This window comes from Spermophilus citellus, assembly GCF_964194105.1.
Source record: "Spermophilus citellus genome assembly, chromosome: 8".
Taxonomy (NCBI): domain Eukaryota; kingdom Metazoa; phylum Chordata; class Mammalia; order Rodentia; family Sciuridae; genus Spermophilus; species Spermophilus citellus.
Window position 1 is genome coordinate 11310913 of NC_138189.1, and position 22945 is coordinate 11333857.

The following is a 22945-nucleotide window of genomic DNA, read 5'->3' on the forward strand; positions in this document are numbered from 1 at the left end:
AATCCCTCCTACAGGAAGTCCTTAACATGTACACCCCAAAGAAAGGGGGGGGGGGGGTGAAATGCCCAGTGGCTGCCTTCTTTCATTTCAACAAACAACAATCCAGCCGTCCCCTGGCTCTGGGGATGGAAACCCAGAAGCCAGTAGAGATGAGAAGGAATGCTTAATGATTCGTGAGCCCCCACTGAGTATGTCTGGGCTAAAGTTGGCCTCTTCAACACCCAAAGGCCTTTCCTCCCCTGCTGTTTCCACATCTCCACACCTCCAGCCTTATTTGCTGCACTCTCTCGGAATCCAGAGCTCTGAGCTATGCTTGGACCACTGACTAAACTACCATCAAGTCCTTGGAGAAACACTGAGATAGGCAGGTTTTCCCCATCCCTGTAATGTAGTACCCACAGAAAGCCCACCAATAAAAGGAAAAGAAATGACAGAATGCCACCATTTTACAACCACAATAGTGATTGTATTAGTCAGCTTTCCATCACTGTAACAAGATGTCTGAGATGATAAACTTATCAAGAGAAAAGGTTTATTTTGGCTCATGGTTTTGGAGGTTCCAGTCAATGGTCGGTTGGCCCCCCAGCTTTGTGCGTACGATGAGACAGCACATCACAGCAGGAGTATGTAGCAAATGAAGGGGCCAGGGTTCCACAATCCTCTTCACTAGCCCAGTGACATAAAGACCCCCCCACTGGGCCCCACCTCCTGTTGTTACTACCCTGGGGACCAAGTTTTTACCACATGGGCCTTTAGGGGGATATTCAAGATCCAAAATACAGCAGTGAAGACCCATTAAAGAGAGAATACTGCGTGGATCTTAAAGCACGAGGGATTGTTGAGGCTAAGGAGAGGCCAAGGAAAAATCTGGAAGACATCACCTTAGCAAAGAGTCAAACTTAACATTAGCGATGATGGGACAAAGTGACGGAGGTTGTGAGACACACTGGGCAGCAGGGGGGACCTACCTCACATATGTAGTGTCCCTGACAAAACGTGTAATTTGAATAGAAGCTATAAGGAATGTTGATGGGGAAATCTGGGAAACGTCAGTGGGAACGGACCAGTAGATGAAAGTGTTCAACAGTGTTGCGTGTCCTGAGGGTCTTCTCTGCATGTGGTTAGGCACAACAACTTCGGAGACGCCTCTAATGTGTTTACTGATGGGACAGGGCTTCCCTCAGGAGGTGAGGATCTGGCAAAGGACAAACAGGTGCTCACCAGCACCATTCCAGTCACGCTGCTCAAGTTTGAAGTCATTCAAAATAGAAATTTGGAAGGAAAGACATGCTTGGACCTCGTTCCATCTTTCTCTGCAATCCCTTTGCCTTTTCCAAACTCTCCCTTTAATAAATACCCAGCTAGCCAGTGTTCCTGAATCATCAGGCTCAAAGCTTTCCGACTCGGTCTTGGGAGTCAGTGTTTTATGGTTTCTTCCTTCCTTCCTGGGACGCCGATTCAAGGAAGGAAGGAAGGAAACTATAACTAGGTAATTGAGAAAATATGGGTTATTAAACATAATAGTAAAAAAAATTGGCATTCTTATTGATTGTGGCCGGTTGGAAAGGACATTGAGGAAGAGATGCCCGTCATCTCTAGAAATGGATGCTGTCGCGGAAGGGAACGGGATGCTGTGTCCAGGTTTGCTTCAAATGTTTCAGTGAAGAAAAGTGGAAAGAGAATTGAACAAATGCAACAAAACCAGCTCACTTTTCCATCTGGGCACCTGGCAGATGAGGACTCACTGTGCGCTTCCTTCACGTTCTGAGGAGGTTTGAAATCTCCCCTTACAAAGGAGCTCGAGGAAATCTCCCTGCCCTCGCCCTCCACCGTCCCGTTCAGACCCTCATCACCTCTAACCCAACTTTCCTGGAGTCACCCACTAATGCTCCCTCTAGATCTCACTATGCTCCACCCCATCCTGGTCCATACAGGGCTGCCAGTTCCATCCATCTGCACCCTCTGCCACACGGCGGACCCCACTAACTGTCCTGAACGCTATTCATATGTGACACCTCCCTTCCTATTCCAATTGAAGTGCCTATAGACTTTGGAGGACAGTGACCAAGCACACTCCTTGTGGTCCTGGTATAATCATTACCAGCCCTCTCTATGAATATCTTAAATGTCCCAGTTTGTATGAAGAATAACAAGATGACCAGAAATCAGGTGGTTCTGAGATCAAATTTCGGGTCTGACACTTAATGCTGTGCAACCTTGGCACATGATTTAACTTCCTGGGGCCTCAATTTTCTCTGTAAAATGAAGACAACGACACCAACTTTTTAAAATTAATATGTGAAAATCCCTTAAGACGATGCCCTGCACACATTAACAAGCCGGGTGTGGTGGCCGGGCGCACACCTTTAATCCCAGGGGCTCAGGAGGCTGAGCAGGAGGATAGAGAGTTCAAAGCAAGTCTCACCAAAAGAGAAGCGCTAACTCAGTGAGACCCTGTCTCTAAATAAAATACAAAATAGGGCTGGGGATGTGGCTCAGTGGTCGAGTACCCCTGAGTTTAATATCCGGTACCTCCCTAACCCCGCCCCTCAAAAAAAAAAGAAAGAAAAGAAATTAACAGCTGGGCATGGTTGTAAATGCCTATAATCCCCACTACCTGGGAGGATGAAGCAAGAGGATCATAAATTCAAGGCCAGTTTCAGACCCTGTCTCAAAATAAAAGATAAAAAGGGCTAAGGATGTGGCTCAATGATAGAGCATCCCTAGATTTGATCCCCAGCACCACAAAAAGTAGAAAGAAATTAATACAGTTGCCAGCCAGATCCCTGGCTCCCACAACATGCCTAGTTCATAAGCTCTCTGAGGCTTGCTGATGCTGTTCCCCACCCAGCAAACCCTCCCTGTATCCTTGAACATTAAAATCTAAGGTCCTCAGGTGACTTACCTCATCATTAAGTACACATAGCTCATCACTCCCTTGTGACATTTAGCAATCCACTGGCTACATGCTCCCTGGACTATTTATTCTATATAAATGCATTCTGTCTCCTCTGCTAGTGAGACTGTTTGTTCCTTAAAGAAGGAAATATTCTCTCTCCCACATAAATGCCACAACTGCTGACCCAGGGCTATTCACCTGTGGCAAGCACTCAGTACAAGGTACACGCTGTAAGCAAGACACGCAAACGAGATCTAAGAAACTAACATTCTGGGAAGGAATTGCCTTGGGGGAAGAATATGGAAAAACAAGGGTAATACTCTTAAGTTCTGGTTAAGTACTGTAGGACTTCCACCTCCACTTCTTTACTACCCCAGAGGTGGGCAAGGTGGGGTGGGAAACAAGAGCTTCTTACAAACTAAACTGCAATCCTAAATCCTTGCTGAACTTTAAAACCCCACTGTCCCAGAGGAAGAACGTCAGACAAAACCTGATTTTCCCGTAGCTCTAAGTTTTGAAGCTGGCTGGTTCATAAGTGTGGAGCTTAGTTTTTTTCCCAGCCTCATTTATTACAATAAAAATCATCCAGCCCTTGAGTGCCGTCAGTTCTAGATAATCTGCATACACAGGAGACCCACAAGGAAATGGCTCAGTACCAGATGACCTAAAAATCTGTTTTCTTCTAGGACCTATCCTTGTGCCTTCGTACCACACGGGGATACAATGTGATTTTAGCTTTGTAAATCAACAATATAAAAAATATGAAAAACAACAGACCAAAATGTAAACCGAGTTATCTGCAGGTCTTTTCTTATTTATGTGTATTTTATATGAACACATACTTGTAAAATGGAAATGAATTAAGGTGTCTCTGTTGTGCTTGCAAAGGTTAACATTACAAAAATAATTCAGTAGCTGCTGGTTTCCTTGGTCAAAGAATGTGGACATAACAAGAGCTCCTGCTAGCTTCCAAGTGCCAGAAACTCAATCAGGAAGATCAGGGAGACCATCGAGCCCCGTATGCTAGAAAACATCCCCACCCTCCTCTGTGCGCACCTGTCCTGTGGGCTCTGGGCTGCCTGTCTCTGGTGGGCAAGCCTCCCCTCCCTGTGTGTTCTCCTCTATAACTTCTGACCAGCTGATCTCCCCTCAATGACAAGTTCCCTTAAACCAAGTGGCCTAATTTATGCCAATTTAGATTAAATGAGAGACAGAGGGATCCATAATGAAGAGCTGCAGTCAAGGATCAATAATAATAATAATAATAACAACAACATTAAATAAACACTCTCCTGAATACCCAGGCAAAGTCATTTCACATATAAACCCCGCAAAAATAGAAACACACAGATGGGAAAATGGTCAACCTCACTAGCAATCAGAACCATGTTTCAGCAACTTAGCGAGGCCCTAAGCAACTCAGTGAGACCCTGTCTCTAAATAAAATACAAAAACTAGGGATGTGGCTCAGTGGTTGAGTGCCCCTGGGTTCTATCCCCGGTACCAAAAAAAGAAAGAAAGAATCGGGTATTGAAAGTATACTAAAATCAGGGGCTAGTGTTGTGGCTCAGTGGGAGAGTGCTCACCTAGCATGCATGAGGCACTGTGTTCGATCCTCAGCACCACATAAATGTAAAATGAAGATATTGTGTCCATCTAAAACTTAAGAATAAATATTTTTTAAAAAAGAAAGTATTCTAAAATCATGTGATGTATCCTTCACAATTCAATTTTTTAAATGCCCGGTACATTACAGGGAGTGGTAATAAACCTTCTGGTCCATGGTAATTCTTTCAAAAATTTTGAAAATGATCTTATCTTTTGACTAAAACCCTAATGGAAGAAAACAATCTTAAGTTCAAACAAACAAACAAAAAAGTGTTTTGCATATACAACCCCAGTAAAAATGAAATAGCAGGGGTGAGCTGGTTTTCATGTGATTCCGTCTGTTTTCTCCATGGAGAATGAGGTCACTGGTCGGTGGAGAGGGGTTCCCAAGAGACTCAGGAAGAGGAGAGGGAGAATGAAAGCAGAAGGTGGGAATGAGGATTTTCTCAGTGCAGCCAGGAGTACAGTTGGCACAGATGCAATTTTTTCTAGGCGCAATCAGCTGCCAGGTTACAGGGGAGAAAACAATGACCAGGAACTGCTGAAACCAGGTCAGCCAAAAGAGGGTCATGGTGGGAAAGCAGGGCAGCGGGGCACTGTGACTAGGGCAGAGGGTGCCACAGAGCGAGGAGGAGAGGGTGCCAAGAGCAAGGCCAGAACAGACCCACCTGGGCAGGCAGCACGGGCGGAGACCTGGACGACACCAAGGAAGCACCCACCCGCAGGACACAGGGACACTCAGATGGAGCTCCACGTGTGCACAGGGGCCGGTGTCTAGAGGACCTCCCAGAGTCCTGGGGACTAAGAGGCCAGCTCGATGCAGCACAGTGAGCAAGGACAGGCGGCCCAGATGGGCTTCCTGGAGCAGACCCCAGCCCTGGGGCAGGTGAGGCACAAGAGCGAGTGGCTCCCGCAGAGCACACCTGTGTTGAGCGCTGGCCACTTCTAGGCACAGTGAGGGCTCTGGGAATACAGCGACGAAGTGAAGGAACCAACAGAGCCCCACCCCCCCAGATGTTCAGTCTGATTCTGCCAAGAGACACCCAGATATCTACCAGACAGTCCTCTTCCCTATTCTTGGAGGATATGTTCCAAGATCCCTAGTGGATGCCCGGGACTGACAAAAGTACCGAACCCCTACACACTGTTTTTCCTACACATACACATCTATGACGAAGTTTAATTCACAAATTAGGCAGAGTAATAGGTTTAAAAAAAAATCACGAATAAAATAGAACAACTGTAACACAGAGTACTAAAATTGCCATCATTGCTACTGTTGTGCTTTGGGGTCATTATTAAGTAAAATAAAAGGTTGTTTGAATACAAGCCCTGTGATACCGTGCCAGTCAGTCTGATAACAGAGGTAGCTACTAAGTGACTAACAGGAAGATAGTGTACGCAGTGTGATATACTGGACAAAGGAATGATCCACTGGGATTTTTATCACATTACACAGAACAGCACACAATTTAGAAATTATGAATAGTCTATTTCTGGAATTTCCCACTTAATATTTTCAGACCTCAGGTTACTAAAACCAGAGAAAAAGAAAAGGCAGATAATAATTGACCACTGTAATTTCAGGACACACGAGACATTTTAAAAAAATGAAGCAAGGTAAGGAAGTGGGAGTCTAGGAGACGGTCTAGGGTCTAGGCAGATGGTCTGTCTGAGGAGATGAATTGTGTGGTGTGTGTGTGTGTGTTTGGGGCAGGGGGCCGGGGTTCAAACCCAGAGCCTTTTGCACGAGGGGCAAGCACTCTACCAACTGAGCTATACCCCCAGCCCTGAGGAGATGAAATTTGAGCAAACACAGGAAGGACTGAGAAAGAAGACCCCCGGAGAGGGTACAGGCAAAGGGAGAGTCAGGTGCAAAGGGCCTGGGGCAAAGCAGTGCTAGGCATGTCTAGATGGGATGGGGAAGACGGCTGGTACAGGAATGACAGTCTCTTGGAGGCTGCTATTGTACCCTCTTCCCCATTCCCCACATATGAAAGAAGGTCCTGACTGTGGTCCAGCTGTCTGGGAGCCTCAGCTGGGGAAGGGCATTACTGCAGAGAGCAGGGGACAGATCTGAAGAACATTGTTCCATTCGGTTTCCATGTGAGCAAAGAGGTCTTCGGGAAGACTGGCCTGCACCACATTGCTGCCATCCATGCTTGGGAGCCCTCACTTCCAAAGTGGGTGAGTTGTCTGCCTAAATGTCAGAGGCAGTCAAATCATTTCTGCTCAGTTTTATTTCTATGCACAAATCCTATGTGAGACGGCTCTTGAGAGAAATGCGATTCATTGCAGGAAGGCATGCACATCCAGGTAGTGGGGTCATTAACACGCAGTAGATGTGGTGCATTGAACACAGCATGTCTGGCTGGCTCCTCTAGAGGCTGCTGTCTGCGTGTCTCATTAGGCCGAGCTTCCAGGTCAGCCACTTCCAAAGGGATATGAAACACACCCAACCTCCTGTCCCCCAGGCACAATGCCATTAACTTACAATGCAGTTGGAAGAGAACCTTCAATTACGTTTTATTTCATGATTCAGGAACTTAGAGATTCCTGCAGGAGGCAATAAATGCTAAAGAAATTCCAAATTGGAAGGAACAATCGCATAAGCACCTTTCAGCTCCTAGATTTGACTGAGAAGTTTCTTTTGCGCAGGATTATGAAACAGAAGCCCTGTCCCTGCTCAAGCTGCTTACTGTAAACCAGTCACCCCTCCCTCCCCCGGCCTGTGTGCCGTAGGAGGGGGGAATCTCTTTCAATTACCTGGTTCTTTTTAAATTTTAATTCCATTTGATCTGAGCTTTTGGATTCCTTTTATTTTGTTGATTTTTAGGATTTTATGTGTGTTCTAATTGTTATTATATTTATTGCTAGGGGTTTTTATTTTTATTTTTATCCTACCAAGGCTTACAAAGACACATTTAAAATCAAGACAGCATAAACAAGAAAAAGAAGCAAAGATCAGGGACGAGTCCAGGAACTCTGGAAGAACTCAGGAGCCCCACACCAGGAGAGATGCACTCGAAAGGAACTGAAGAAGCAGAGGCGACTCAAGTCTCACACCTCTGCCCAAGCCTTAGGCACTTAAAAAAAAAAAAAGACCCTAATTCATCTGCCACCTGAGATTTTTTAATTTGAAAAAAAAAAAAAAATCCCAATAGCAGCCTGGAACCTTTCAGGCCAATTGTCTGGGGAAAAGCTAAGACTAGAAAGAAGTTTGTCTTTCCATGCCATGAGCTACTACAAAAGGAAAGTCTGAGACACAGTGGACCTCAACCGAGCGCTAAGAGGCCACGGTCACCTGGCAGTGAGATTCCAGAAAACAGAGGAGGGACAGTGCAGGAGGACCTGACACCAGATCCTCTGGGGACAGGCCAGCTGGACCGGTGAACACACGGCAGATGACTTCAGTGTTGTCAAGTAAACGACTACACCAGCACATACTCAAGTCTTCATCACTGCCTTCCAAACACAGGAGGGCTTGGAGCTTACACGGTCGACGTTGGTCAAGCCAGGTGGAAGGAGCAACGAAAACCGAAATGATAAAAGATCATTTTTAAAACACGAGAACACCACGTGGCAGAAAGGAAAATGCCAGCAATTCAACTGAAAAATAAGCAAGAGCAGGCAGTTTTTTGAAAACAAAGAACAAATGGATCAAAGGACATGAGTCACTCATGATTAAAGATATACAGTTTTACATGTAATTGTTTTCTGGAACCCGTCAGATTGACGACGATTAAAAAAATATCTTAATTATCATGGTTAAAAAAAAAAAAAAAAAAACAGGGTGGGAAAACCAGCATTTCTGTGCATGAACACAGGGAGCACAAATCACTGAACAAACCAGAGAACAACTCGGCGGCCGCCATCCCAAGTTCAAGTGCGAACATCATTTGCTGCACTCCTCCTTTTCCTAAGCACTCCTCACATTAGTTTTACTTGCTGAAGCGTGTGGAGGAAGACATTCAAATGGGTCTTTCCAACAGCATTTGAAATAGTAAAACACTGAAAACAACCCAAATATCCATCAATAAAAAAATCAACTGTGTGATCAAGGAGCACTAAGGAGCACTGAGAGGGGGGAAACCCTGAAACCATCACTACAGGGCCAGCAGTCTTCCTAGTCGTGCAGGGGACATCCCAGCACAGCTCAGGGGAATGGACCAGGACCCCGGGTTCCAAAGTGGCTAGAAACCAGAAATGTAACAGTGGGGGGGGGGGGCGGATTCAAAACATGTATGTGGTGAGCACAAAATAAGATGCATTGAGAGGATGAGAGTTTCTGCAGGAAGGGGACCAAGGAAATCCAGAGAGTGGGGTTGGAGACAGTGGATAAAGGGATCCCAAAGCTGTCAATAATGTTTTCTTTCTTTGATTTCAAACAATATGACAGATTCATGAGTAGATGATGACATTATGGACTTTTTGTTGTTGTTGGGGGGGGGGGGTAATTTTTCTCCATACTTCTCTGCATTATTTCAGATAAAAAAGAAATGGAATGTGAGTGTAGAATTATGTACCAGATATATTAGGTCTTAAAAACAAGGGCAGGGAAGCATGTCAAAAGTTCCTCTTGGGGAAAAAAAAAAAGTTATAAAACGTTTTATGGATAGATGTTTATTCTCCACAGCCCGGAAAAGAATAGAGCCTGGCACATGTCAGTACTCACTAAGCACCCACTGGGTGGGTGGACGGGGTAGGGGGGGTGGATGGATGAATGGATGGATGAATGGATGATGATGAATTCATAAAAACTTGTCAGCAATCATTACCTCTAGAGAGTGGAGTGGGTTATTCTGCTTTTCCTTCTTCATTCTTTAAGTGCTATTTGCTTTTGTTTTTTTTCCCAATATGTGTGTGTGTGTGTGTGTGTGTATTGCTTTTATATTATAAAATAACCTTAGTTTTCTATTTTAATGATTTGAGAAGGAAAGCAATATATAAAAAGTCCATAGTGTAATCGTCTACTCACTGAGCTCACTTGATTTTAATTCCATTTGATATTTATCCCTCCTCATTTCAGGTATCCCCAGGAGCCCTTTGTCACCCTTGGTCTCGATCACACAAGGTGTTCTCCACATCACAGTTTTTCACAGATATTTAATTATCATAAAGTTTGGGAATCCTATTGGCTAAAAAAATTATAAACTTGAATTTTCCCATGGAAGAAAAAGCAGTAGTCTTGGAAATAAATTTCAAGGTCTCTGAATTATAAATAGCCGCCAAAAAAATCCATGCACTTTGAATTCTATGAAAAAAAATGGAGCCACCCACTGGAACTCCTCCAGAAAGTTGTAAAAAATGTCACTTCAGGATTTGAAGACGGGAGATGCATTAACAGCTGAGGAGGAATGCAAGAAAAAACACCAACTCTGAAAGCAAGGGGAGTAGAAAGTTTACACGCAGCGCAGCGAGCTCCGAGCTCCGGCAAGGCTCAGGGTCCTACGGGGATAAGATGTGCAGGATACAGAAGATAACCCGGGCACTGTCCTGATCCCCGCTGCTCCTATCTCAAGGAAGCGCACAGGAAATTCTTGACCTATGCTGAGTGGATGCAGAAAGAAAGGGTGGTGGGGAAAATGGCGTAGGTCTGATTTCTTAAAAAGCTCAAACTTTCTGAAACAACAGGAAGCGATGAGGAAGCAGGCACTGCTGGCTTACCCTGTTCCTAACCCAGGACCGCGGGAGGAGAGGGACACTCCCTGAAATGCCACACTGAAATGGTGTGCGGGACCGAGAAGTGGCAGTCAAGACCTGGACGCCAGAGGGAGTGGATTTCAAGAGTCAGCAGAGCTCAAGGGAAGCTTTAAAGAAAGGAGCGTGTCAGTGGGCGAGTGGAGGGAGGGCGACAGGCAGGCTCCCATCTCCAGGTGAGGTCTTCCAGCCCGACACCCAGTGCGGAGCCAAAAGCAGGGCCCAGAAGAATCGGCCAGGAAAACCGCACATTGCTTGACTCAGGCAAGCAGGGCAGTTTTCCATTTAAGCTAAATTGAGGCTAAATTGGGCCTCCTTGAGGTGAGAACTGCACAAGGTAGCTGCAGAGAACTGGGCAGAGTCATATGCACTTCTGATCTCTCTTTCTTTTCGGCCCGCAGAAGGAAGCCTTCATGAACGAAAGGCATGGGTGATGTGACCGGTGCTGGCATTCATGCAGAGACCCTGATAGCTAAATCCCACTTTCTCAGCCATCCACGTGACCTGTCATTTGTTCCTCCCACAGAACACATGGTCCCAATGGGGCATGGTGGTGCATATCTGCAAAGTCAGCTGCTCAGGAGGCTGAGGCAGGAGGATCCCAAGTCCAGAGTCAGCTTGGGCAACTCAGCAGGACCCTGTCTCAGAATTCAAAAAAAGAAATTAATCCTTTGAAAAGGGTGGGGGGTGTGGCTTGGTATTAGAGTGTGAGGCCCTGGGTTCCATCCCCGGCACTGGGAGGAATAAAAAAAACAGCAGCTCACGGTCCCTCACCTCCAGGTGACCACTCCCTCAGTTGCCTTTGACTCTCCACAAACTCCAGGTCCCTGGTTCGCTTACCAGCTGAAATAGTTTGCTGTTTTAACAAAGTACCAGGAGCTGGGTGGCTTTTTAAAACACATAAATCTGTTGTCAAAGCTCTAGAGGCTGCAAGTTTGAGGTCAGGGCGTCACCTGAGGGTGCTCCTTCTGAAGGCTCTGGGGCAGGATGGTGGCAGTGCCGTCTTGACCTTCACATGTGTTCTTCCTATGTGTGTCTGTGCTCCAACTTTCCCCGTTTAAAAGGGTACCTTGGGGGCTGGGGTGTGGCTCAAGCGGTAGCACGCTCGCCTGCCATGCGTGCGGCCCGGGTTCGATCCTCAGCACCACATATAAACAGAGATGTTGTGTCCGCTGAAAACTAAAAAAAAATATTAAAATTCTCTAAAAAAAAAAATTTAAAAGGGTACCTTGGGGCTGGGGTGTGGCTCAGCAGTAGAGCACTTGCCTAGCACATGTGAGACACTGGGTTCAATCCTCAGCACCACAGAAAAATAAATAAACAAAATAAAGGTATTGTGTCCATCTACAACTAAAAAAAACTTTTAAATAAATAAATAAAAGGACACCTGCATGTTGAAGTAAGGGCCCACCCCACTGTAGTGTGACCTCATCTTAACTAAGGGCATCCACAATGGCCCTGTTTCTGAATATCACATTCTGAGACACTGGGGGTTAGGACTTCCACACAAGAACCTGGTCAGGGGCACAGGACTCAAGCCACAAATGCCAGGTTTGCTCCCAAGCCTCTTTCTGCCTCTTTCTATATAAGAAATACAACTGTTGATGTAAAATAATGAACATGCCAATATTACATAAACTGAAGAAATATAACATAGAGAGTGAGCATTAAAAACTAAGTCAAATGCTTTATAAAGACTTAATCAAGGCTTGACATTTGGATGAAATTGTGGTGAGTCAACTGTTAAGAGTCTGGAGGAAAATAAAAGATGGAAAAATCTAGAACCTATGAATTCCAAATGTGTTTTACTTTTTTACTATACTTCAAAGAAACCAAAACAAAGAAACTAAAAAGTATAAAGGATGCATTTTGAGTGTGATTTATATCAGAAACACTAATTTTGGAACTTCAAACAATTAACTTGTAATAAAAACAAATTTTAAGTATTGGCCGTACATCAAAAGATTGGTGAATGAAAGTTTTAAAATCCTTACTTAAAAGAACCTTCTTAATTTAGGCGACACTATAATAAGAACAGACATGGAAAGGTCCCATGATACGTTAAGTGAAAAATTCAAGTTACAAAATATGCAAAGTCTCAAAGTTTCAATATATTTGAAAGCATGTTCCTCAACAGTTTTAAAAGACTGGGCCCTTTAGGAATGAATAAATCTAGACAGTGACCATCAAGCACTGCTAACATCTGAAACAGACACAGCCAGATTATCCATCATCTTCTGATGCAAATGTACAACACCATCTGTAAGCTGTTTTTTCCTCAAATATGAACCCAAATTTGATCTTTATAAGTATAAAGATCATATGCATAGAAAGTATTTACAAGTATAAAGATCATATGCATAATGCATCTCTGGGTTCAACCAACTGTGGATACAAAATACTTGGAAAAAAATTACATCTGGGGCTGGGGATGTGGCTCAAGTGGTAGCGCGCTTGCTTGGCATGCGTGCGGCCCAGGTTCGATCCACAGCACCACATACAAACAAAGATGTTGTGTCCGCCGAAAACTAAAACATAAATATTAAAAAAATTCTCTCTCTCTCTCTCTCTCTCTCTTAAAAAAAAAAAATTATATCTGTACCGAACTGAACGTGTCCAGACTTTTTCCTTCTTATTATTACCTAAGTAATATAACAACTATTACAGAGACTTCATGTGGTATCAGGTATTGTAAGTAGTCTAAGGATGTTTTAAAATGTATGGGGAAATGCGTATGGGTTATATGCAAACACAGTGTCATCTTATATAAAGAACTGGAGCATCTTGAGATTTGGGGATCCACGGAGGGTCTGGAAACCAATCCCTCCTGGAGGACGGTGAGGAGAGACTGCACTACTTCACAGGAAATGCAAAGGACAGAGGAACATGATAAGGAACACCACAAAGACGCAATCAGAAAAGTGCAGGCTGTGGGAAACACTGCAGGAAAAGCAACTTGGTTTTTCGACAAATAAATTGCAAGGAAGAAAAGACGTGGAAGGCCACCACAAGAGGGTCCTGCTGGAACTGAGCGACACAGAAACGAAGGCTCGTCAGACTCTGCTCTTTCTTTTGCACATGTTTGAAGTTCTCCATGATTTTTTAAGGACTTGATTGGCACATTCTCTTGGGAAAGCTGGTCGTATTACTAAGGGTGAAAACCATGCAATACTCACGCCTAGGTAAGCACTTAACAGAAATGTATACACAGGCTCACCAAAAGGTACCAAAGCACTGGGCATTACGGCCCCAACCAGAAACTCTCACACAGCAGCTCAGTAGGGTGGATACCATCAATTTAGAAACATTCACATAGTAGGATGATATGTAAAAAGAATATTGACAGATACATGTAATAATATAGATGAATCTCATCAATAAAATATTGGTGAAAGAAGCCAGAGCCAAAGAGTGCACATATGCAGGTCCCCAGGAGCAGCTGGGCCATGCCATGCAAGCCAGGGGCTGTCACTTTTGGCATGAGGCGGGGGACAGTGACCAGGAAACAAGAGGCGCTCTCCTGGGCGACAGCCTTTTCCTTGATCTGAATGTGATTCACTTGCACAGTTTCAGCTTACCTGCACCATTCTGTACTATATATTCTATATTCTATACTTCAAAAAAATTTAAATATTTTTTAAATTTTTATAAAAATTTAAATATTTTTTTAGCCGAAACAAAACAAGAGACTCTGATTCAGTGAGGGATAAAGGGCCCAAGCATCTGGGAGCTGAAAGGCTCCAGGGGATGCAGATGCTGTGGGCCTGAAGGCCACACCTGGAGTGACACTGAGCTAGACCCTGGCAGCAGATGGACAGGAGAATTTCCAGCAGCAGGTCAGTAAACGCATGCATGCCCCGTGGCTGCTCCAGGTGGCCTTGGTCAGGCTTTTTCAGGAATGCTTGCCTTGCTCTCTGCTGAACCCCATGTGATGTGCCAGAGCGTGCCACCCCACTGCCCACAAACCACCCCTTGGCTCAGACCCTTGACAACCTCCTGGCCACACAGGGCTCCATCCAGGCTGGCCGCTCAGCCGGCTTCACATGGGCAGTGCCCTCTGCCCAGAATGCTCTCTGCTTCTGGAACCCTCCCACCCACTTCCCAGCTCAACTAAGATGCCGCTTCCTCTCCTCGTGTGGCCTCCTCTGACGCCCCACCATTCATCCCTCAGGTGTGCATGGACCAGCTTGCCCAGGGTCAGAGCCAACTGTGCGTGCCGCCTTCTGAGAGCCAGGACACCGCCAACGCCTTCAGCCAAAAGGCACCAGCAGGAGCAGCTCACCAGTTATCCACAGAATCGAAGTCAGACAGGTTTCAACCTGGTTTCAGTCCTTTTCTAGAAATGCGATCTGGGGCACGTGGTTTAAAATCTGTGAGCTGTGTAGGGCTACTGAGAGAACTAAGGAAGAACATCACATGTTGGGGGCTGAGTGGTGGCCCCTGAAATGATATATGCTTATATGCAGGAAGGAACCTGTGAACTGGCCTTATTTAGAGAAGGGGGGTCTTTGTAGATGTAAGTGAGTTGAGTCTTGAGATGACATCATCCTGGACTTGGTGGGGCCCCAAATCCCGCAGCAGATGTCCTTGGAAAGGAAAAGAGGGATTTGGGCCAGAGACCCAGAAGACAGCCGTGTGAAGCCAGACAGATGGCAGTGAGCCTGCCACAGGCCAAGGGACAGTTAGAGCCATCAGAGTCTGGAGGACACAGGAACCATTCTTCAGAGGGTATGACACCCTGCCCACACCTTGATTTTAGACTTCTGGCTTCCCGCTGGGAGAGAATATATTTGTGCTGGTTTAAGCTACCCAGTTGGTGATAACATGTCACTGCCCTAATACAAAAATCAATGAAAGTGAGGGTCAAATAAACACATCTCCCCTCCATGTTCACCAAAGCCTGATATTTAAAAGCTTTTAATGAGCATGGGTTTATATATTCACATTTTATTTGAAAACACAGCATTTTTATCAAGCACTATTGTTCCTTGTGAATATTAATTACTTACATATTACAATGACCTGAAAAGCAGGTATAATTATTAATAATTTCAATCTTAGAGAGGGAGAACTAAGGAACAGAAAGATTAAGTAATTTGCCCAACATCACAGAGCTAGTAAAAGAAGCAAGGATCCAAACCCAGGCAGTGGTTACAGAACACAAGTTCTTCGATACCACAAAGCACCTGGGGCCCTTTCCTGAATCTGGACCCCAGTCCAGCAGGGGGTATATGGCAGGCCTGTCATGGCCATTTCCCCTGGTGATGTCCATCCTACTGGGCAGCTATGAGCTGGTGCCACGCTGTAGAGACCACATTTCCCAGCCGCTTCTCCAAGCACAGATTTGAAGATGTGAATTCTGCCCAGTCCGTCCCCGGGAAAGGTGAGGTGCCCACCACTCTGGCTTCACCCCGCAGCTGCTAGGTGGCCCCGCTTTATTGTTGCTTCATCTCCAATTTCTTGCGCCCATGGGAAGGCCTCTTGAAAGGACATCATCGTGGGGACAGCAGGGTAGGAAGCTGTCTTTCTAGAGGCATTCCGGCTGGGCCCAGCTGGCCTGTTATTTACTTAAGGAAAGACAGGACCACACGTCAGGGCTTCTTTGTAGACAAGGAAGTGAAACAATAGTTGTCAGGGCGAGTTTTTCAGTTGCGCTTCAAAGGCCGTCCTATGAAACTGGAGACGCTCACAGAGGAGGGCTGGAGCGCCCGCTATAATCCCCATCCACCCCCCACACACACACACTCACAGGTCCCTGGCAACAGACAGACACAATCTGGACAGCAGGCATCCCCCTCTGTGGAGCCAACAGGACAGCACTCAGGGAAAAGCCCAAGCTTGGGGGTTCCAGGACCCTGGGTTCAAACCTGGGCACTGTCTCTTGGCTATCAGCATGAGTGACCTTGGGACACTCCCTCAACCTCTGTGAGTCTCACTTTATCAGCAAAATAAATCAGCAGAAATTATGAGTCTTGACCTTACAGTCAGCTCAGCCCTGACTACCTCACTTGAAGTACCTGGGCAGGTCTCAGCCTTAGCTTCCTCTTCTGTAAATGGGTACAAACAGGACCTTGTCCACAGAGGGGTTGACCTGTCTAAATTCCTTGAAGTGTCCCAGTGATAAGATAGGTAGGTGGACTGATAGGGAAGATAGGTGACTGAAGGCTGCCCATCATAGCCACCGAGATGGGGAAGGAGCAGCAGTGCCTTTGAGCTCTTTCCCTCTATGACCTTATTTATGGCAAGGTCCAATGCCAACATGAGTCACATGGTCTCTAGGGAGCAATGCTGGCTTTGCGTGACTTAGGTAAGAACACACAGGTGTGGGGGCCCAGGGCTGCATGAACACTGGCACCGACACTCTGTTGGGCTGTCCACCAAGGTTTGCCTTTACTGCAGGTTGCTCCTTTGCCACTGATGCCAGGGTGGCATGGTGCCATGGTGGCAGGTGGCAAGTGGTAGGTGAGCCAGGCCCACACAGCACCATCCTGGCCACAGCCACTCAATGGGCTCACAGTTGGCAATTGGCCCTGGGGTCCAGAGGCCATCCCTGGGGAATGAAAAATTGGGACAAGAAGAGAAAGAACTCTTGGCCACTCTCTGCAATGCAATGTCCACCACAAGGACAGTGGCAGAGGGGGAACCAGATGGGAAGGGGTGGGGAGGAGGTGCCAAGCGTGGACATGCTCAGGGGAGCCAAGATGGACAGCAGAAGGATCCTGAGAGCAAGGCGCAGTCCTGTGGCTCCTACCTCACTGAGCACCAGGAGGCACCTGGAGTTCTGAAGATAAACTCCCTGTTTTGGTCAACCTAGTGAGTAAGTTTCCCCACCTGCAACCAAGCAGCTACTACAACACCCTGGCAGCAGCCCCAACTCCCCAAGTACCCCGACTTCCCCCCTGGTACCTCTATCCCAACCCTATTCTCCGGGAAAATCAGATCAGCCGAAAATGCTTTTAGAAATAGGTCAACCATCCAAAGAGCTCGTTTAAAAAATATACCGAAGCAATGTAGAGAACCATTTCAGACAATTTATAAAACTAAAAGCAGATGAGTGGTTTTCCTTTGCTTGCTTCACTAGAGCAGCTCAGATCTGGTTCTTAGGCCAAATTCATCCCAGCCACATAAAACCAAAAGAGGTACTTAACGACCCCATCAGGTAATTTTTAATGCCATAATCGTACATTCTTTTTAATGTGCAAAATTTACTACTTTCCCTACCACGTTATGGTTATTTGGGTTCTTTCTTTTTTCTAAACTTTTTCTTTGCTTGCTTTCTTGTTCTCTTCTTTAATTCATGGGGGTTTTGTTGCTGCTCTACCATTCAGCCACATCCCCGATCCTGCCCGTGGTTAGTTTTAAAAGCATCACAGTAAAATGGAAGGAAAATAAGGGAGATATGGGTTATGGGAAGGATAACTGGTCCTGGGGACTAGGGTTTCTCCGGCTGCCACTTGCTACTGCACACCCTGAATGTGTAATGTCTTTCTCAGTTTTCACATCAGTAAAGGGGAGGATAATAAGTAGAAATAGCAACCCTACCGACCACCATCACCCACCCCCAAGCTGTGGGGAATCTAGGGAGCTGACGCATGGCAAAGCCAGCCTTGACAGGAGGCTTGGGACAGCAAAAAGGAAAAAAGAAATGGACAAACCAAGAGCCTGCTGGACAGACAGCGCAGCGCAGTGCAGATCACTCAGGGCACGGGCATCGCACTGTCTTCTCTGCCTGGTTCTGCTCCTGTGGGGGCGCTCAGGAGACCCTCCAACCAGAAGTAACAAAAGTGCATCCAATGGGGCCATTCCATGAGGAACGTTCCTGGGACAGCGATGAGGTCGGTTTCGGGATCCTTCCGGGAGACAACTTCTCATTCCTACACACGGCTCTCAACCAGTCCTACTATCTGGCCAACCCTCCCTCTCAAATATTGAAGTCAATAGCAACTATAATTATTGAGCATTTCTCTGTGCCTTTCCGGCAAGGTTTTAAACAAAGGCTACACATACAGCAGGCATCTCATTTAAGCCTCGCACAAAGCCAAAGTGGGCTATGATGACAGTCATACTCCATCCAAGGGAAAAGAGGGTCTGGGGGTGGGAGAACTTGACCAAGACCTCCCAGAAGGCAACACTAAGAGCCAAGATTTATGCTACAGTTCTTTGGCCATAGATACATACTGTATCCACTTCCCCGTGACCCTCTGCTTCGTTGTGAGTTCATCATCAACCCTCTGAACCATGGCAGGAGCCTCCACCCCCAGTGACCTACCCTAGCAGCTGTCCTCAGGTACCATTCCCAGCTCACAGCAAGGACGCTGTAGAAAGGAGGACTTCCCTCATCTTCCTTCCCTCCAGCGCTGGCTGGAGACTGAACCCAGAAGAGCTTTACTTTACATTTTACAACAGGGGCTCAGTAAGTTGCCCAGGCTGACCTGGAACCGGAGATCCCACCACCTCGGCTTCCCCAGCAGTTAGGATGACAGGTTTGTGCCCCTGAACCTGGCCAGGCTCCCCCTTTTTTTTTTTTTTTTTGCCCCCGGACAGGGGAGTTTTTCATATTTATATCCTCTAGCCAACAAAAACTGTTCACAAAGTTTTGCATATAAAATCTTAAGAAAAATCCATGCTGAATTCTTAAAAATTATGAGACGGGGGGTGGGGGGCTAGGGTTGTGGCTCAGTGGTAGAGCACTCGCCTGGCACTTACAAGGCCCTGGGTTCAATCCTCAGCACCACATAAAAAAATAAATAAAGTAAATAGCAAATTGAAAATTGTATATAAAAAAATTATGAGATGGGGCCAGGTACAGTGGTGTCCATTTGTAATCCCACCCACTCAGGAGGCAGAGGCAAGAGGATTTCAACTTCAAGACCTTAGAGAGACCCTTTCTCAAAATAAAAAGGATTGGGGTTGTAGCTCAGTGTCCGAGGTCCTGGATTCAATCCCCAGTACTGGGGGGGGGGGGGGGGAGCCCAGATCCAGGGTTGTCCCTTCCTTTCCCAGTCCTCAAGCCACAGTGGAACCTTGCATTCAAAGTACTTTTGTTCTTTCAAATAAAAAAAAAATATACCCATGGGATAGTATCTTCTGTGAAAATATTATATTTACCCCATAGTTTTGTTTTGGTTAATAAACTAAGTTAATTAAACTGATAAATAAGAAATAAGAATTCCTCTTTTTACTTTTTATGGGGGGGATGATTTTGCATCTTTGCTTTTGAAGATATCTATAATGCCCATGAAATGCATTTGCCCCAAATGGAAAAATTGTGACTGACTAACATGTGTCCTTTACAACACTGTAAAGCCCCTAGTGAACACTTTGAGACCATTATGAAATCCATTAGCTGAGTGAGAGAATATAAACAGCAAGATGGTGGAGAAAAACCAACATTGCAAGGTGTCATTCATTATATTCAATATTAGATTTTCCCCAAAAAGGTTGTAAGGATGGTCTACTCTGCTCTTCTGCTGAAACTTCTGATAATATCTTGCTCCAAGCTACGAAGTACTGATGAAGGTCAAGGAACAAACCAGGCTAACACCTCAGATTACCTCTGGATTTAAATTCTTCAGGTATTTCCTAGACTAACAATGTTGCTGGAGTTCAGAATCTTCAAATGCATTGCTAATTTTGTTTAAGACTAAAAGATCGCCTCTACTCAGGTCATCTGAAGGAAGATTTTAAAAACTGCTTTTCATTGTAAAACATGAGGAAACCTTCCTCTGAAATTCAGAAGAAGCAAAATAGAACAACATATGGAAAGAGATTAAGGGATTAGACAAGTACACGAGGAGCTTTAGACTAAGACATGGGAAGCCTTCTCATCTTTCTGAAGAATCCACTGCAAACTCACATTAAACAACTGAATTCTATTTTAAAAAGAAGTAAAGCTGGGCATGGTGGCACATACCTGTAATCCCAGTGACTTGGAGGCAGAGGCAAGAGGATTGCAAGTTCAAGGCCAGTCTCAGCAATTTACTGAGGCCCTAAGCAACTTAGTAAGACTCTGTCTCAAAATAAAAAAACTAAAAAGGGCTGGGGATATGACTCAGTGGTTAAGTGCCCTTGGGTTTAATTCCCAGTACCATAAAAAAAGAAGTAGAGATGAGAAGCACTCCTAGTTATTTTGTTTATTCGTTCAATGTGACTTGTATTAAGCCTACAAATAAACTAAGAGATGCATTCAAAACAGTGAATTCTGTAATCAACAGTAATAAGTTCAACTTATTTCCTACTTTTATCTTTTGAATTTCCAAATTTATAGTCTTTCAAGCAATGAAACGTAAGCAGCATTAGTTTGGGATACTCTTCTATGACAGTAAGAGCTCAGTAAGACTCATTTCTTTGAATTGAAATTTAAACTAACCAAAATACTTCAAGTTCTTTCAAAGGCAAACATGTAAAAAAAAAAAAAAAAAAAACACCTCAATCAACATGTATTTAGTGAAACTCCTTATACTATTCCCATGATATAAATAAGTGATGAGACGTACCAAAATAAATTCATTCTCCTTCTCTCTCTCTCTCTCTCTCTCTCTCTCTCTCTCTCTCTCTCTCACTCACACACACACACACACACACACACACTCACACACACACACACACACACACACACACACACACACAGTAACTGACCAGTTGAGGAACATAATAAAGGTTACTATAAATTTTATAATCAATAACAATATTCAAATCTAGAAGCATGGGATAGACCTAATATGAAGACAATCACAACTTCCAAGTTCTGATGTGTAGGATAAAGCAGAAAGAGAAGGCCAAAGTGGACATCCGCACTGTGTACAAAGAATAGCACACTGGGCGTCGAGTTCCACCCCCCTCTCTTACACCCAAACTTAGATCTGAAGCAAACTTAATAAGATAAATAGGTTTGGACAGGTCTGCCCTTTCCTTAAGCAGTGTCAAAACTGCATTTCGCAGTGGGCAGAATTAAATTTGTAAGCACTGACATCGCCAAGAGGAGCCAGGTAGCTATTAACCTCTCAGTTCATGACAGAGAAATTGCATTTTTACCTTGATTTTTACCTTCGGTATGTGCTTTAGAGAAATTCATTGCTCTAAGCAAAGCAAAACAAAATGTAAAAAAGGTAAGGACTTGGAAAACCAACATAGCAATAGAGTTGAATTTCATTTATCCTAATCACACTGCTGCCAACCTAATTAACTGAAGTTCTGTCTCAAAGTTTTTTGTGCCTATGCAAATCAGCCTTTTTTGAAACTCATAGTTTAAAATACTAAATATATTTGATATGAATTGCATTGTCATTAAGAACAATACCATGGTGCATGTGGAGACAAAATCCCACCTTTCCTTGAAGTTGGCACTTACCTTCAGGGAAATCTCCGGGCTGCACTATGTAGATGAATATGCGCACCATTTGGAAGAGAACACTAATGGGCCCGGGACTGTAGGTGTCTTCAGTCTCATATTTGGATGTAGGCAATTCATAATCCAATGCCTCAGAAGTGTTTTCTGAGATGATGTTCCCAAAAAGCCCCAGCAGCAGCAGTATACCAAACAGGAGGGCCATAGCTAGCAAGATTCCCTGAACATGAGGTAGCTTCTGGAAGCCGTAGGGAAGACAGGTCCTTCCTGTGCAGAGGTGGTCTAGTGGGTCCTGGACCTGCTGAGTCTTCTTCCTGGCAGGGCTGGCTTGCAGCAAGGGACGCAGAAGAGCTTCCTTCAATGGAGTCATTCACTCAAGGCAACATCTCTGGCAATGAAAGAGACAGTAGTAGAGTCACCGACACAGGCCACCTGCCTGCACCAGGAGCTGCTCTGGAGAGGAGACTGCAAAGCTTTAGAGCAAACCCTTCAGCCTAATCCGGGAGGGTGGAAATCAAACACACAGCTGCTCCAGAGCTGCAGGGGAGGGGCTGGCAGGAACAAGAACTCAGAGAAGGTCCTTCCTTGGGGGTGGGGACGACTCAGAATACAGACCCTTTCCAAGCTCTACAGATAGGCAGGCACTGAGGGCTGTGCAATGGTGGAAACTAACATTTACCAAACACTTACTAGATTCCAAATGCTGTTGTGCATGCTTAAGGCATTAGCCCACTTCATGATGAGGATTTTCATAACTCCCCAAAGTCACAGGTGATGATCGCAGGAGCCAGAACTCAGACTCAGCAGTCTGCCTTCAGAGCCCAAGCTCTAGCCAGGACACCAAGACACGGATCCTACAGAGCTCATTGTCCTAGGCTCCAATCAAAGCTCCACAGAGGACCCAGCAAAGACTATATGCTCACTTTTCTCCTCCAAGTCTGTGTTTTTCTCACTCAGCCTTAAATTCTGCTTATTAATAGACTGATCTTATTTCCAAAGGCCTCTTCTCCATCTTACCCGCAATCCAAACCAAAAGGGGATGACCCCAAGGTCAGGGACCAAACTGTTGGAGATCCTATGACACTATTGTTTGCCTTCCTAAGAAGCTTACTGAGTCATCCTGATGGAAACCTCTGTCCCAGGTCACCATCTCCATGGCTAGGCACAGGAAGGTGAGAGACAGGGCAGAGTCTCCTCGCCCTTGTCCTGGTGGACCTTAGGTTCTTTCCATCCCCAGAATCTAACAGAGCAGGGCACACAGCTGGTGTCCATATTCAGCATCTGCTGAATATAAGAAATAAACAAATCAACGTAACTGCTTTCCCGTGCCAGGTCACAGGGTGAGGTGAACAGCCCAGAACTCAGAAGTGGAATCTGGCTCACACGTGTGT

General features: G+C 45.3%; 1 protein-coding gene across 1 annotated transcript in view; it reads right to left on the reverse strand.

Moving 5' to 3' along the window:
- Positions 1 to 22945, reverse strand: part of PROM1 (prominin 1) — a gene marked incomplete at its 3' end in the record, with an annotated part of 107429 nt that overhangs the window by 79642 nt on the left and 4842 nt on the right. The window contains exon 2 of the mRNA XM_081303476.1: positions 21558 to 21942. Coding sequence (XP_081159602.1) covers positions 21558 to 21924 — 367 coding nt within the window. The 5' untranslated portion in view covers positions 21925 to 21942. The remainder of the gene's footprint in view (positions 1 to 21557; positions 21943 to 22945) is intronic.